At 41.6% G+C, this 14,185-nt stretch overlaps 1 protein-coding gene across 2 annotated transcripts; it reads right to left on the reverse strand.

Annotated features, from left to right (window-relative positions):
• Window positions 1–7,234: 7,234 nt before the first annotated feature.
• On the reverse strand, window positions 7,235–9,774 carry LOC112656366 (beta-defensin 105A-like). Of its 2 annotated transcripts, none has more exons than XM_025441659.3 (4): window positions 9,542–9,774; window positions 9,150–9,191; window positions 7,945–8,068; window positions 7,235–7,657 (listed from the first exon to the last, which is right to left on the reverse strand). In XM_025441659.3, exons 1-4 carry the CDS (start codon window positions 9,609–9,611, stop codon window positions 7,621–7,623), a joined length of 273 nt encoding a protein of 90 aa, XP_025297444.3. In that variant the 5' UTR covers window positions 9,612–9,774; the 3' UTR covers window positions 7,235–7,620. The 2 variants fall into 2 exon arrangements, 1 of the variants encoding a protein (XP_025297444.3); XR_003134289.3 differs by having other exon boundaries at window positions 7,238–7,657; window positions 7,853–8,068; window positions 9,542–9,757.
• Between the last annotated feature and the right edge of the window lie 4,411 nt (window positions 9,775–14,185).

The raw sequence follows: 14,185 nt of genomic DNA on the forward strand, positions 1-14,185 counted from the left end.
GTCCATTAAAAGGAAGCTATTCTTCATGCTCCACTGAGTAACGTGTGGGCTGCTGGATCAGGTGTTACCTCAATGATGTCTATCGGAGAGTAAGGCACACAGCTAGTCCCCCTGCCTGCATTCCTACATTCTATGTCTCTGCCTAGGCATCTATTCTCTGAAGCCCCATCTCAGGTGCCTACACTTCCAGAAGATCTATAACCCCCACTCCTTTTCTTCTTCAAGATGTTACTTGCAACTTGGTCTCTTATAAGATTATCTTGGCAGTTACTAATGGGTACCTGTAATAATTGCTTTTCAAAAATTATAGTATGTGAAGAATTTTTATCCATCCAGTTTGACTATCAACTCAACGGAAGAAACCAATTCTCCTTCCATCCTTCTCTTTCCATTGATTCCTCATAAAGTGCTTTGCAGCAATAGCCGTTCAAAATATACAGGTTCTTTGACTTAATTGATAGCTGTCTAACTAGGGAAACTCCTGAATAGTCAAACAGTTAATTCACAAATCTTACTGAACTTTTAAAGATTTTACATTTGTAAATATTATTATTAAGGATAATGGTATTATGACAAAATATGACCATACCTCATATGTTATGGGAATAGCTTTCATTCAACAAATATGGGTTGGAGAACTATGTATATGTTTATTTCATTTTACTAAGAAATTTGAATTTTATCCTAAAATCAAGGGGAAACTATTGAAGGATTTTTAAGCAGGGGGGTTATTTGAAATATTAAAACTCAAATGAGGAGTTCCATTTCAAATAAAGCAAAGTGAGCTCCTGACAAGAAGACCCTCCCACTAATAACAAGTGAAACTGTGGGAAAAAAATTACCTGAAGAATATGAAAGTTAAAATAAATACAGGCGTATTTAACTTTTTGGAAAAAAAGTTAGAACTTGGAAAAATTAAACAGCAAAGAGAACATTCTTTCTGATTGCAATGTGGCATGGAGAGGCTAACTCAAAACAAACAAAAATATCTATCCTCTTTCTGAACTTATAAAGGCAGAGTCAAGGAAGACCATGGCTGCTGGAAATGAAGACTCAGAGAAGGGAGCTTAGGTTCTTTGTATGAACTCTCCCCATGACTTTTGTTGACTCCCAAACCATGCATGCATCTAATTAAGGTAAAACAAAACAAGATAAACACACAAATACCTCTGAGATTTGAGCTGCTGCTCATTACACACTAGGCAATACCTGTCAATTGAGTTTAATAGAGATACTTTCCTGTTAAAACAAAATGTCAGCCTTCTTCAGAGGGTATAGCAGTATTCATATCCTCTTCCACACAACATTCTCTGTGTCCAGGACTTCAATGATGTTGAAATAATCAGACAAATGACTTTAATATATTCACTTTAATCTGCTCCAATAGTAAAGAAAATACACTTGCAATGAGTATTAAACATGGGAAATGTCATTAGAGAACAGAAAATATAAAGAAATGTTGATACTGAAAGATATAATACCTGAAAAAGATTAACTGAATAAATTTGATAGCATAGCAAATATGACAGGATCAAGAGTCACTGAATCAATAAAAATTATGCAACCTATAGATCAGAGAGAAAAAGATTGAGAAAAATAGACCTTTGAGGGTCTGAGGGATAATATCAAAAGCTAGAGCAGACAGGTCATTGGAGTCTGAGAATGAGGAGAGAAACCGAATGCATTAAAAAGTAGTTCGAGGAAATAATGGCTGAAAACTCTCAAATTTGGTGAGAAGCACAAACTGACAAAACCAGGAAGCTCCTTGAATCACAAAGAATATAAATACTATGCTCAGGCACATCACAGTCAAACTTCTAAAGTCTAGAAAAGGGAGAAAATTGTGAAAGTACACAAAGAAAAAAAAAACACGTCCAGTTCAGGGAAATAGCAATTGGCTTCTCCTCAGAATTGAAAGAGGTCAGGTGACTGTGCACACATCTTGCAGCAGCTGAAGGAAGACAAGCACAACACTGCCACAGCCCCAAACTCCATCTGCAGGAAAGATTCCTTTAAAAAGGGAAGATAGAATAAACATATATTCAGGGCAAAGAAAATTGAAAGTATTTTTCTCTAGGAGAGATTCCCTACAGTAACTATAAAAGGAAATTCTTCAGGCTGAAGGGAAATACCAGAAGGAAATGTGGTTTTCAAGGAAAATGAAAAACATCAGAAAAGATAAATATCAGTGTAAGTACTTAAAAAATACATTGTCTTTTAATTTATTTGAAATTTATGTGACTTCTTAAAGCAAAATCTGTAACATTGCCTTGTGGGTTTATACTGTATGTGGATGTGATACATACAAAAAATATAGCAAAAGACTATGAGAATAGGAAGAAATAGGTCTACCTATATGATTACAAGCCTTCCAAATTTTAAGAACAATGGATTAACATCAACCCTAAGTTGGATGTGTATTGAAGTGAAGCCATTAATTATAATACATATATTTAATGCAAATTTTGACACAAATATCACAGTAATCTGAAGAAGATAAGAGAGAGAACAGAGGAACAAAATCAAGTAGAACAAAGATGTCAAAAATAGTCAATTGATAGACCAACATCCTACTAATCTATCATTAATTACGTAAAAATGTTAAGGGACTGAATATTCTCCTTAAACAGCAGAGATAATCATATGGATTAAATAGGAAGACAAAACTACATGTTATCCATAAAGGAATCTTCTCTCCAAACATTTTTTTCCTTTGAGATAATTATAGACTCACAATAAGTTCCAAAAATGGTACAGAGAGTTCTTAGGCACCCATCACCCAGCCTACTGCAATGGGGACATTGTCCATAATTGTGAATTGTCAAAGCTAGGAAATAAAGTGGCAGAGTAACCTCAGATCACAAATTATACGGAAAGCATTAAATATAAAAAGACAAAGAAAGGCTGAAAACACATGAATGGAAAAACATAAACTATGAAAATATCTAGAATAAGGAGGCTGGAGTGCCAATATTCATTTCAGATAAAAAAGAATATTATCAAATGGAGAGTGGGATGCTGTGTAACACTTTTACACAATAACTGGATGGATTAAAATGGGGAAACACAGTTCTACAATGAGAGCAGAAGATTTTGATGTCATTCTTTCCAGCAAAGGCTAGAACCAAAATTAACAAACACGGGTTTGATGTAAACAACACTACCACCACGTTGAGTGAATTGGTATTTATGGAATACAACCCAAAATGACTGCAAAACACACATACACACCTTTTTCAAGTACATATGACACATTCATCAACACAGATCGCATGCTGGGCTATAAAACACATATACTTTTGTTGAACTATTGATTTCTCTCTTTGGTGTGTCAGTTCCCACTTCATGTGTTTCGTGGCTCTTGTTAGGTTTGTACACGCTTATAATGGTCATGTGTTCTTAAGGGGTTGACGTGTCTACCACTATACGGGGTTCTCTTGTCTCTCGCTCCATCTTTTTCCATCCTTCTACTTTTGACCTCTTCATTTCATTGAATCCAGCGTGTCCCTTTCACACAGGCACACAGCATATAGTTGGATCTTTAAAAACTTTTTTTAAAAACCATTCTGCTAGACTCTACCTGGAGTATTTAATTCATTTGCATTTAATAACATAATTGATGAGGTAGGATTTACATCTGCCATTTGCTATTATAGTTTTCTTTTTTATTATTATGCATTTATTTATCTATGGGGGGGCGGGAGAGAGAGAGAGAGCTTAAGTGGAGGGTGGGGAGGGACAGTGGGAGAGAGAGAATTCCAATAAGGCTCTGTGTTGGGCTCAGATTCACAATCCTGAGATCATGACCTGAGCCAAAATCAAGAGTCAGAAGCTTAACCAGCTAAGCCACCAGGTGTCCCTGCTATTTGTTTCCTAAATTTCTCCTCCACCCACCTTTCCTGCATTACTGACTTCTTTTGTGTTAAACAGATATTTCCTGAGGTACCATTTGAATTTCCTTGTCAAATATCAGTGACTCTTGATCCTGTCATATTTTCTATACTCTCACATCTATTCAGTGAATCTTTTTCAGGTATAACTTTCAATATCAATATTTCTTTCTATTTTCTGTTATCTACTGATATTTCCCTTGTTTAATTAATTATGGCACTATGTATGTTTATGTTGTAAATGAATTTGCAATTAATTTTTAACAACTAGATTCCAATGGTGAACAAAAGCATTATTCTGTATAGCTTGGTTTTCTCCTCTTTCTTTTGTGCTGTTAGACAGAAGTAGGAGTTTTGAAGTACAAGAGACACTCTGGGTGACCTTGAAGGAGAAATCTGCCATTTTATGGAAAGAGCCACAGGTCAGGGAATGCCAGGCAGCTTCTGTGTGCTCAGCATAATACCTGGCCGACATCCTGCAAGAAGACAGCAACCCAGTGCAGGCCAACAACCACAAGGGACACAATTTTTCCCCGACAGCCCCAGGGGGATGCAAGGGGATCTCTTGCCTCAGATTAGATCAAAGTCCCAGCTGACCCCATGCTGTCAGTCTCCTGACACCCTGAGCAGGGAGGCCAGATACACCATGCCTGGACTTTGGACCCACAGAATTGTGAGAGAGGGTGTGCTGCTTTAAGCAGGTAACTTTTGTGGTACCTTGTGACACAGTGAAATAAATGAGTCCAGCAGTCTTCCAAGGTAGATCTCTTTGGGGGAGCACATTTATGTGTTCTTGCAAGGTTTCTGTTGGTTCGTGGCATTGCACAGTTTCGTGAATGGTTGATGTTCTTTCTAGTTGATCTTATGAATTTCCCTCCACCCAAGCAATGTATCCAAAAATGACTTACTTCTGAGTCTCTTTGATTGAGCAGGTCACATTATTTGGGAATACTCCCTTTAGGATGGTTTCAGCCCTGCGGTCTTTTTTTTTTTTTAATTTTTTGTTTTCAATCACAAGAGACAGAGAGAGAGAGAGGCAGAGAAACAGGCAGAGGCTGAAGCAGGCTCCATGCAGGGAGCCCGATATGGGACTCGATCCCAAATCTCTAGGATCATGCCCTGGGCCGAAGGCTGCACCAAACCGCTGAGCCACCCGGGCCACCCAGCCCAGTGATCTTGTGTGGTATTCACCTGGTCCATGGGAGCCATGCCCCTTTTGCCCTACCTCATATCATAAGTTATAAGTGACCCCATGGCTGATCTTTCTGTCCTGCCACCGTGGACAACTCCAGCCAGAGTTCTTCACCTGTCAACACGTTCAGGTATAGAACCACAGGGTGGCAAGTTGAATTTCCCACATAGCCTCTTGAAGCTCACCTCAATCCTGAGTGGGTTGTGTGGATTGTGTATAAAAGTGCTGTCTTCCTCACCCGTCCCCCTTGAGAGCCACAGTGAGGTCCCAATCCCAGCCCACTAACACATTTTTCCAGAGGAATTTTGTCCTCTGCCTTCTCTAGCTTTCTTTTATACTCTCAAGGCATAGACACAAGGCTAAGTGTCTCAGAGCACATTTTGTGGTCAACTTCTTTGCTATTCCTATCCCTGGGGTTCAGTACTTCAGTTGGGAATATGAGAGAAGATGATTCTTAATGTTTTGTCCTCTGACATTTGGGAATTCAGAACAAACTGATCAATCTTGTTCTACAGACTCTGCCATTCCCTTTCCATTATTGTGAGGGGGTTTTGAAATGGACCCCGCATCAAGAAGGGACAATACATGGTGAGCATAGTAAGACCAGAGCCACAATTTCAAACTTAATGGAGGTAAAGTCATGCTAAGCAGGAGCATTATGTAGACTAGAGTGGAGATACTTCAGGGGAAAACCAGTGTCTCTTCCTGACCATTTCCCTCTGACCCATCCACCATATAGAAGACTTTCTTCTTCAGAAAATGCAGAAGACTGACATCCAGAGATCTCCACGAATTACTATGGAAATTAACAGAAATTTATCTGAGGAAGCCACGGGCAGCCACTTGACCCCAGAAAGTGCTGATTTTAATAAGAAATTGCTATGGGTTGAGATTTTATTATTTTATAAGGAGGATTGCTTGTCTCAGGAAGAAGGGGGATGGATAAAAAAAAAGTCCTAGAAAGAAGCCAAGTGAAGAAAAGAGGGGAGAGCAAGAGAAATAGAGAGGGGTGATTGATGAGTAGGTGAGCATCGATGGGATGCTATACATAGATGCTGTACATCTATGGGATGTTATTAGTAAGGAAATATCAGGGCCCAGCCAATGGTCCACTTCTCTGTATGACTGAGACATACGCATGAATCCTTCCATAAAAGAGACACCAGTTAGAGTCCAAAGTGTTTTCAATTTGGGTGATCAAGGAGTGTAGTGTTTGGAATGAGTAGGGAATATCTGGTCTCATGGTCCTCTCTAAACCATCCACAGTGCTCTTGCTGTGAAGAGCTGGGGAGGAGTACCCACCGACAGAGGATCATTCAACTGTAGATTCTTATGTTGCCCCATTGCCCACTTCCCTGAGTTAATTCCTGCAAAAATGAGGGAAGCAGTCGGGGTTGGCAGAGGTGATCACTCAGATCCTTTTGGAGAACAATTGAGCAAATGTAAATAGATCTGACAGTAAGACCAAGGGAAAAGCCCTATCAGTCAGACTCCAAGCATGAAAACGGCTCCCACACCAGGTAGTTTGATGGAGAAGATTTAAATGCAGAGGAAGTGATAAAGTGTTGGCAAAGCTGAACATGCAAAAAGGGAGCAGTGAGGCGGCCCCCATGTTAGTCCTAGCTGGAGGTCCCCACTGCCCGATGGCAGGGGGAAAAGCAGGAGTCTGTAGTGTGAGCCCAGAGACTAGGACTGGCTGGCAGGAGCTGTGCCTGCAGCATCAAGGCTGAGGGAGAAGCAAGGACATAGAAGCAGGGGCTTTGCTATGGGAGATAAGCCACTGCTGGAGCAGAGAGTGTGGGAGAGAAATCTGCGGCTCTCCCTTCTTCCCATCTACCCTTTTGCCACCACACACTTGCATCAACTGAAATCAACCATAAGCCAAGAGGCTTGAAGAACATAGTTTGCAAAAAAAGAAAAAAAAGGAACATAATTTGCCGATAATTGTGCCAGTTACACAGAGCAAAGCAGAGAAAGGACAGGGAATGTATCTGTGCAAAATGGTACAATGGTAGCTCAAATGTAAAGCAAAATCATTATGTGAAATTAAAATCATATGTGAAAACTGAGTGATCAAATTTGAGTAGCTGCTGTAAGATGAATAATTTTCACTCTTGTTATATGAAGCTACAAATTTTATTTCATAAACAGAAGCTATAGATAGTCAATCATACATGCACAATCCATGCTGAGCATTTTAATTCGACCTCTAACATCTTAATTTATTGGCAAGAAGTACAAAGTTGGGGCCATGGGCATTAACTGAGTAGGTATGAGTTGCTTAAAAACACAGTGTAAATATTAGAATCAATGACTGATCGCTTATTGATATACCCAGAAATAACATGAATAATTTCTTGTATGGTATAGAATTGTAATTCCAAAAACACAGATGCAGATGTCATTTCTGTTTATCTATTTGGTTTAAATTATTATACAAAGATAGATACACAGAACAGGACAGGGGTGTGCACATCCATTTCCAGCTTCCAGGCTATGACCTTGAAGAAATGAAAGCTTCTCTGGGTCTCAGTTTCTTCAAATATAAATGGAGATAATGAAATCATAAGTCGATCTTGAGTCATATGAGGAAAATATGGAGGAAAGATTTATAAATTACAAGAGACTCTACAAATACATAGTAGTGGTATCCAATTAGGCTACTCGATGCCCACTTGGACCTAGATTTTTTTAAGGATTATCTTAAAAAATAAGCAAAGAAACAAAACCAAGGGAGAAAGACAGGAGAATGATTCTGAGACTCACTCACAGTGTGACCTGGGTAAGGCACACGACTTCTCTTGTCCTCCCTTGAATACCAAGTCCCACTTTGAAGGCCAGGGGAGGGCTGGTCTGGTTCACCTGATCCTCCGTCGGCAACAGAAAAAGTTCATCTTGCAATTTCCAACAACCTTCTCATCCTCGGTGCATATCCTCCTGCATTTGCCCCGGCCAAGCCAGCACGGCTCACAAACAGCAAACTCACCTAGTTCAAGAAATAGTAGCTTATACACCTTTCCAGGGACTCCCTGAAAATGAGGAGAAGTTTAACAGCCACAAAAGAATGAGGGTGGGGGTGGTTTGTACAATTGTAAAGAGTGTTTTTAAGAACCAGCCCCAGCTTTTCAAAGAGCTTTGCTTTTTTCAGGATGGAGTTGGGGAAGAGGTATCGTTGAAGGAGGGATAAGCCCCATCTCTGTTCTCCACGTGGTTAAGGCCCTTGCATGAGTCAAAGTAAGCACAGGGGGATGAGGTGTCATGTATACGACAGAACCATAAAAATGCACACCTGATAGTTCTGCAAATGTTACAAGATGAAGGTGGAAGGGCTACCTTTTGGTTTTAAAAGATCCTTGAAAGTAGAGGTGAAGTTAGGTTTAGTTCTGGTTTGGGCCTGGCAGTGGTGGTGTGTCCTCAGTAAACTGCTTGTATTCCGCTTTCTCATTTGTCATATAGACATTCTAGAAATGCTTGTCTACACTGTTAACTATTCTAGTGATCACATGGAGTAATTTAGGTGAGTCTATTTCACCAAACACTATGTAGCCCATTAGTTATTTTGTAGTTGTTAATGTTCTTCCTGTAGAAGATGAGAGCACAGAGAGAGATTGGGGGGCTCTTCATCGTGGACAGATCTTCCATAATGGTAATGAGATCTCCCTTTATTTGATCCTTCTTAGACCAATAGCAGAGATTGGGATGCATTTTATTGGGTTTGGGAGCAGAGCCGGTAGGAGATGGATGAGCATGTTCCCCAAACATTGCTCATTAGCTGGTACAAGCTTGATCCTCTAAACCTGCTTTAGTTAGCACCCTGAGCTAATGAGACCAGCTCCAAATCTCTATGGACAAAATTCCATTCCAGTAACAAAGAGATTTCTCTATAAAATGGCAAAGCAGGTATGATGCTGGCTACAAGAGGAAGAGAAGGCAGAGGCAGAAATCTGGGATTTCAGGCAACTCTATTCTCACTGTCATTTCCATCCCTCCTTGTCTCTGGAGGTCAGAGGAAGCTGAACAGCTAGGGGTCCTAAAGGTAGAAATTATAGGTGAGGGATTCAACTTACCTCCTGGAAATGGCTGGGAATATTCAAGTCCTGCTTGGCACCCTAAATTTAAATCATCACATTTTGGATATTAAAATCAGTGCAGGAAATAACACTGTGTAAAACAGTATTCCCAGCTCCCCCCATCTGCTGTCGAGGGACAGCAGAGCACAGAGGCTGCTTCTTTATCCTATTTCTGAAGGCCAGCACTCCCAGGAACCAGGAGGGAGGTTTACAAAAGAGGGAAGGGGGAGGGAATAGCAGTTTGCTTAGAAAATGCCACCGCAGATTCAAGAAAATCCCATGAGAAGCTCAATGGGGAGCCGACCATTCCTGTCAGTCTTAGGATGGTCCACAGAAGAGCCGGCGGCTTGACCATCTGCCTCTTCACCATTCCATCCATTGGCGATTACCTGATAAAAATTGAGCCAAAATGAAGAAAAAGGCAAAGAAAAAACAAGACATCTTTCTGCTCAGGGTCATCTCTGAGGGAAGCCTCTTCAGAGCAGAGGTTTGGGGTCTCTGAGAGGACAGAAGGCTCACTTATATTTGCGAGAAATGGGGAATGTTCTTGGTCAGTGAAGTGAATCAGTAAAGAAAGCACATTTATATGCTCCATTTCCCAGGATCAAGGCCCGATGTGATGGTATCCATAAAGCCTTATCTTCGGAGAGTTCTGGCTGGGGGAGTGCAAGGAACACGAGGCAGGAGCTAGAAAAGCAGGCGCCTCCCACTGATCCTCCTGGCCCAGCAAGTAGGAGCCTGCTACTCCCCTTCTCTCTCACAATTCAGTTTTCTCTCCCAAAGAATAAGGAGCAACTATGGTTACTGAGAGACAACACAGTTCCTTCTGTCAGCCTCAGGTTTGTGTCCAGTTCGAGTGATGATGATTGGGACATGCTTGGAACACAGGGATTGCCCTGTAAGAAGAGCCCAGAAGCAGGCACTTTCCTTCTCTGGCTTTCCTTTGTGCTCCCTGTGAATGTCCCCAGGAGCAAAGGGAAAGGGGTGGCAGTCATTTCACCAAAGGAGCTCTGCATCCCTGAGCCTGTACCACTGTCACCTGGCAGCACGAAGGCATAATTACCACATCGTTTTAATTCATCAAGAACCTGGGTATCAAAATTAACATTTATATCCCGGTACCCTCAAATGAGTCCCATCCTATTGCCTCTGCTTACTCAAGCATCTGCTCTTCATTTTGGGAAGGCAAGATGGGGGCACTGAGCCACGTAGACTAAAGTCAGATTGGTTTAGCAAGTATGTGACCTCGGTTGTTTAGTTTGTTGAACTTGTTTCTAAATCTTTAAATGGGGATGTAATAAAGGTATGTACTTTATAGGATATCTAAAAGACTCACTGAAATGAATATAAAGTGGCTACCAGACTGTTGGCTTGGACTAAGTGCAGATGTACCTAGAGATGGGGTTGAGGTATCTCAGGGCCTAGCATACCATTAACCCCTCCCTGGGATAAGCGTGCCATGGTGTAGGTGGGCAACTTGGCAGGAACAGGCCTTTCCCCAAGCCCCAACTCAATACTGACTGCATCCCAGCACAGGTGTTGAGATATCCTTGAAGAGCTTCCCGGTCACCATGGGTGAGAGTGGCAGGCTCCTGGAGGAAACACACCCGGCTTGGCTCTCTCTGCAGCATGGGATGCCAGTCCCTCAGCATCTGGCAGGAGGGGGCAACCCAGCAGACGTGGTGAACCACACACAGATGTGCAGTGGCAGTGTGGGGATCCGCAGGCACCTGGGTAAGTCTGCAAGTGTCCTGCATGTATCCTTGTGCCTGAAGAATTGTTATATTAAATAGCAAAGAAAAATTTCTATGTCAGATTGAAGAACAGGTGCCTTTAATGGCACCTTTTTCCTGCTTTTTCAACATGGGCCTTTGCATTTTTATGATGCACTAGGTCCTGCACATTGTGGAGCTGATCCTGACCTGCAGTGAACTTCTGGCCTTAGAAAAATAAGAGGACTCTGAAACTCTCAAATTAAAGTGTTGGTCCTTGTCATGGGGCCACATCAATGGGCCAAAGATGCCTCTGTGTAGTGATTACTGCTGTAGCTCAAAGCTCCCTGCTCCAAACTCAGATTCTTCCATACATGATTGCTTCGAGTATGATGCAAATAAGTATCTTCCTAGCCATTTAAGCCTATCTGCTTTGCACACGGCACAAAAATTCCCCCAACATCTGGCAACACAGATATGACAAATCCCATAGCTGTAACACTGCAAATTGCCGCTGCCTTCCTGAGGGCTGTGATCCCTGGACTCCTCACCTTGCTGCTGAGAGGTATCATGTAGACATATGAGCCCCTCTCTGATGCACCACTCCCCTGAGAGTTCCCTTCCCCCTTAGGGTGGATGCCTCATGCTACCATCTCTGGGAAGCCCTTCTTGCCATGGAGCCCTGTCCAGGTGCCCCCTGATGACACCTCTCCTGATCCTGCCTCTTCCTTGAGCAGCCACCCAACCCTGGAACTTATCACCCTCCTGCCCCTAGAATTCACCCACTCAAAGGCGTCTGCACTCTCCACAGTAAGGTGTGAACAGGGTGGCTCTTGGCCATTACAGCACTACGTGGCCTTAAGAGAGTTGGTTAGCTATTTGAACTGTAACCAGACAAGATCACATATGCCATGGTTTGAATGTTTGTGACCCCCCAACATTCATGTTGAAACCTAATCCCCATGCTGATGGTATTTGGAGGTGAGGCTTTGGAATGTGATTAGGTTAATAGAGTGGAGTCCTCGTGAATGAGGCTAACACCCTTATAAAAGGAGCTCCAGAGAGTTCCCTGCCCCATCCTCCAAGGGAGAACACAGTGAACAGTCAGCCGTCTGCAGCCCAGAAGAGGGTCCTCACCAGCACCTGGCCATGCTGGTGCCTGGTCTTGTACCTCCAGCCTTTGGAACTGTGAGAAATGAGTATTTGTTGTTTACAAGCCATCGAGTCTGTTTTTTTGTGACAGTAGCTTGAAGGGACTGAGACATGATCTGAGTTTAGATGAGAAGCCATGTGAAATTCTGAAATTCCATGAAGTGGACTTCCTTTCACCTTACCAACATTTCTTTGTGTTAAAGGGTTCAACTTCTCTCATGTTTGCAACCTTCACTTCCTGACTAATCAGACCTACCTTAAGAAGCAGACATAAATTACATGAGACAATAAATAAGCCCAATGAGACCATGGGTAATTGAAAAGGTTTGGAAGGTTGTCTTTTCTTATGGATTGAAATCATTTTAATTGAGGATTGGAAAGGAATAGAGGAAATGTGTATTTTCAATCTATCATTCTTAACTGGATTATTCATGAAATATAATCAGCACATAGACACACGCTCATGCACACACGCACACACAGCCAACAAAAACCTCATGGTGACTGGAAGATGCATGGGATATTCCCTAATAGTTTTTTAAAATATCAAATGTGTAGTTTGGAACAATTTTAGATTTGCCAAAGAGCAGCACAGACAGTTCAGAGTTCTCACGCTCCCTTCCCCTAGTATCCCCAATGTTAACATTCAAGCTAATAATTATTAATATTATAACCATGATGTATTTGTCAAAACTGAGAAATTGCCACAGGTATATCATATTCCTTCTAGCCAAACTACAGATTTCTAGCTTATCTGATATGTTCTCACAACCAGAGTGGAGTTCTGGGTTTGGGAGAAGCATAGCACAGAGCTAAGGGTCTTTTTCAACCTGTCCTTTTATCAGGGGTATGTGATGAGGACACGTCTGGTCACTCCTGATGGTCACCCAGCTCACTCAGCTACGGTACCAGATTTCTCCACCCTCTCCTGATGCTGTAGCTCTCCTACATGCTATTCTTTGGAATTATGCTCCACCTCCTACAGGGGGATGTCTACTTGGATTATCTGCAATTTTTCTGTAAAAATGTGTCCCTTTTTTCAGAGTGATTTATGTATTTAACCGTTTACTGATATCACTATGGTATGAGGAATTAAATGGATGGTCTTGCCTAGATTGAACACAAAACAGTTCCTTCAATAACACAGCAAGCATTTGATGCTTTTGGGGAGTTTATGATTATTTTAACAAATGCTTCGAAGGTATTTCAGCATTTAGTAGCAACCATAATAGGGAGGTGATGATGAGGGAGGTTCATCTGCTTGTTATCACATTAAAGAGAGGTATTCCGCAAGAGAGAAGAATTAAAGTGGATAATTCTGGTCTTTCTACTACTTAGCTGATTTACTCCAGATTAGGAAAAAGAGGTAATCAAATTAGTGTGATCCCATGACATTCAGAATATACAGATATTTGATATATATGTGTATAGTCTTAGTCAAATATCCCATAAGCTCACAACTCTCTAGGGAGCTGTTTACGGATTAAATAAGATAATATATGTAGCACTTAAAGTGTGTAGCACTTTTTTTAAAGATTTATTTACTTATCTGAGAGTAAGGGGAGGGGCAAAGGAAAAGGGAGAGAGAGACTCACAATCAGACTCCCCTCCAAGAGAGGAACCTGATGCAGAGCTCTATCCTAGGATCCTGAGATGATGACCTGAGCCAAAACCAAGAGCCAAGATGCTCAACTGACTGAGTAACCCAGGCGCACCTGTGAAGCACTTTTTAAAAAATAAAACATATGCTTCAGTTGAGCAACTTGCCACAGCTCATAAATATTGGAGGTGGAAATCAGACCCCACTGACTCCATTGTGATATTATATAGTTACTCTTATTTGCCTATGAGTGAACAGAAGCTATTAAGGAGCATAGTCAGGATTAGAAATCCAAACTTCCAGATTCCAGATCTTTCATTCCTGCTGGTGCATGTTTCTATCCCTGGTCATCAATGCACCCTCTACTCTATCCTACCTTCTTCCCCACTGTCATTCTTGGGAACTTTCCAGAGTCAGAAAAACAATGAGCTACAGACTGACACCCACTGATATATGTGGGCTCTACTTGGCAGAGCATGGACATGTCCTCATTGCTGAGATGCCTCACTGATCAAGATGTTCTTTGGTCTAGGGAAATGTATAAATGTGGTGTTTGCTGCTCTTTTATC

The sequence above is a fragment of the Canis lupus genome, chromosome 16, assembly GCF_003254725.2.
Source record: "Canis lupus dingo isolate Sandy chromosome 16, ASM325472v2, whole genome shotgun sequence".
In the NCBI taxonomy this organism is placed as follows: domain Eukaryota; kingdom Metazoa; phylum Chordata; class Mammalia; order Carnivora; family Canidae; genus Canis; species Canis lupus.

Excerpts from the sequence above, each read along its gene's own strand:
- LOC112656366 (XM_025441659.3), bottom strand. The coding sequence starts at position 9,611 with ATGACCCTGAGCAGAAAGATGTCTTGTTTTTTCTTTGCCTTTTTCTTC. Across the intron at positions 8,069-9,149 it reads TTCCCAGCCATTTCCAGGAG|GTGAGTTTGCTGTTTGTGAG; the intron begins GTAAGTTGAATC and ends TTCTTGAACTAG. Across the intron at positions 7,658-7,944 it reads TGTTGCCGACGGAGGATCAG|ATCGACTTATGATTTCATTA; the intron begins GTGAACCAGACC and ends ATATGACTCAAG.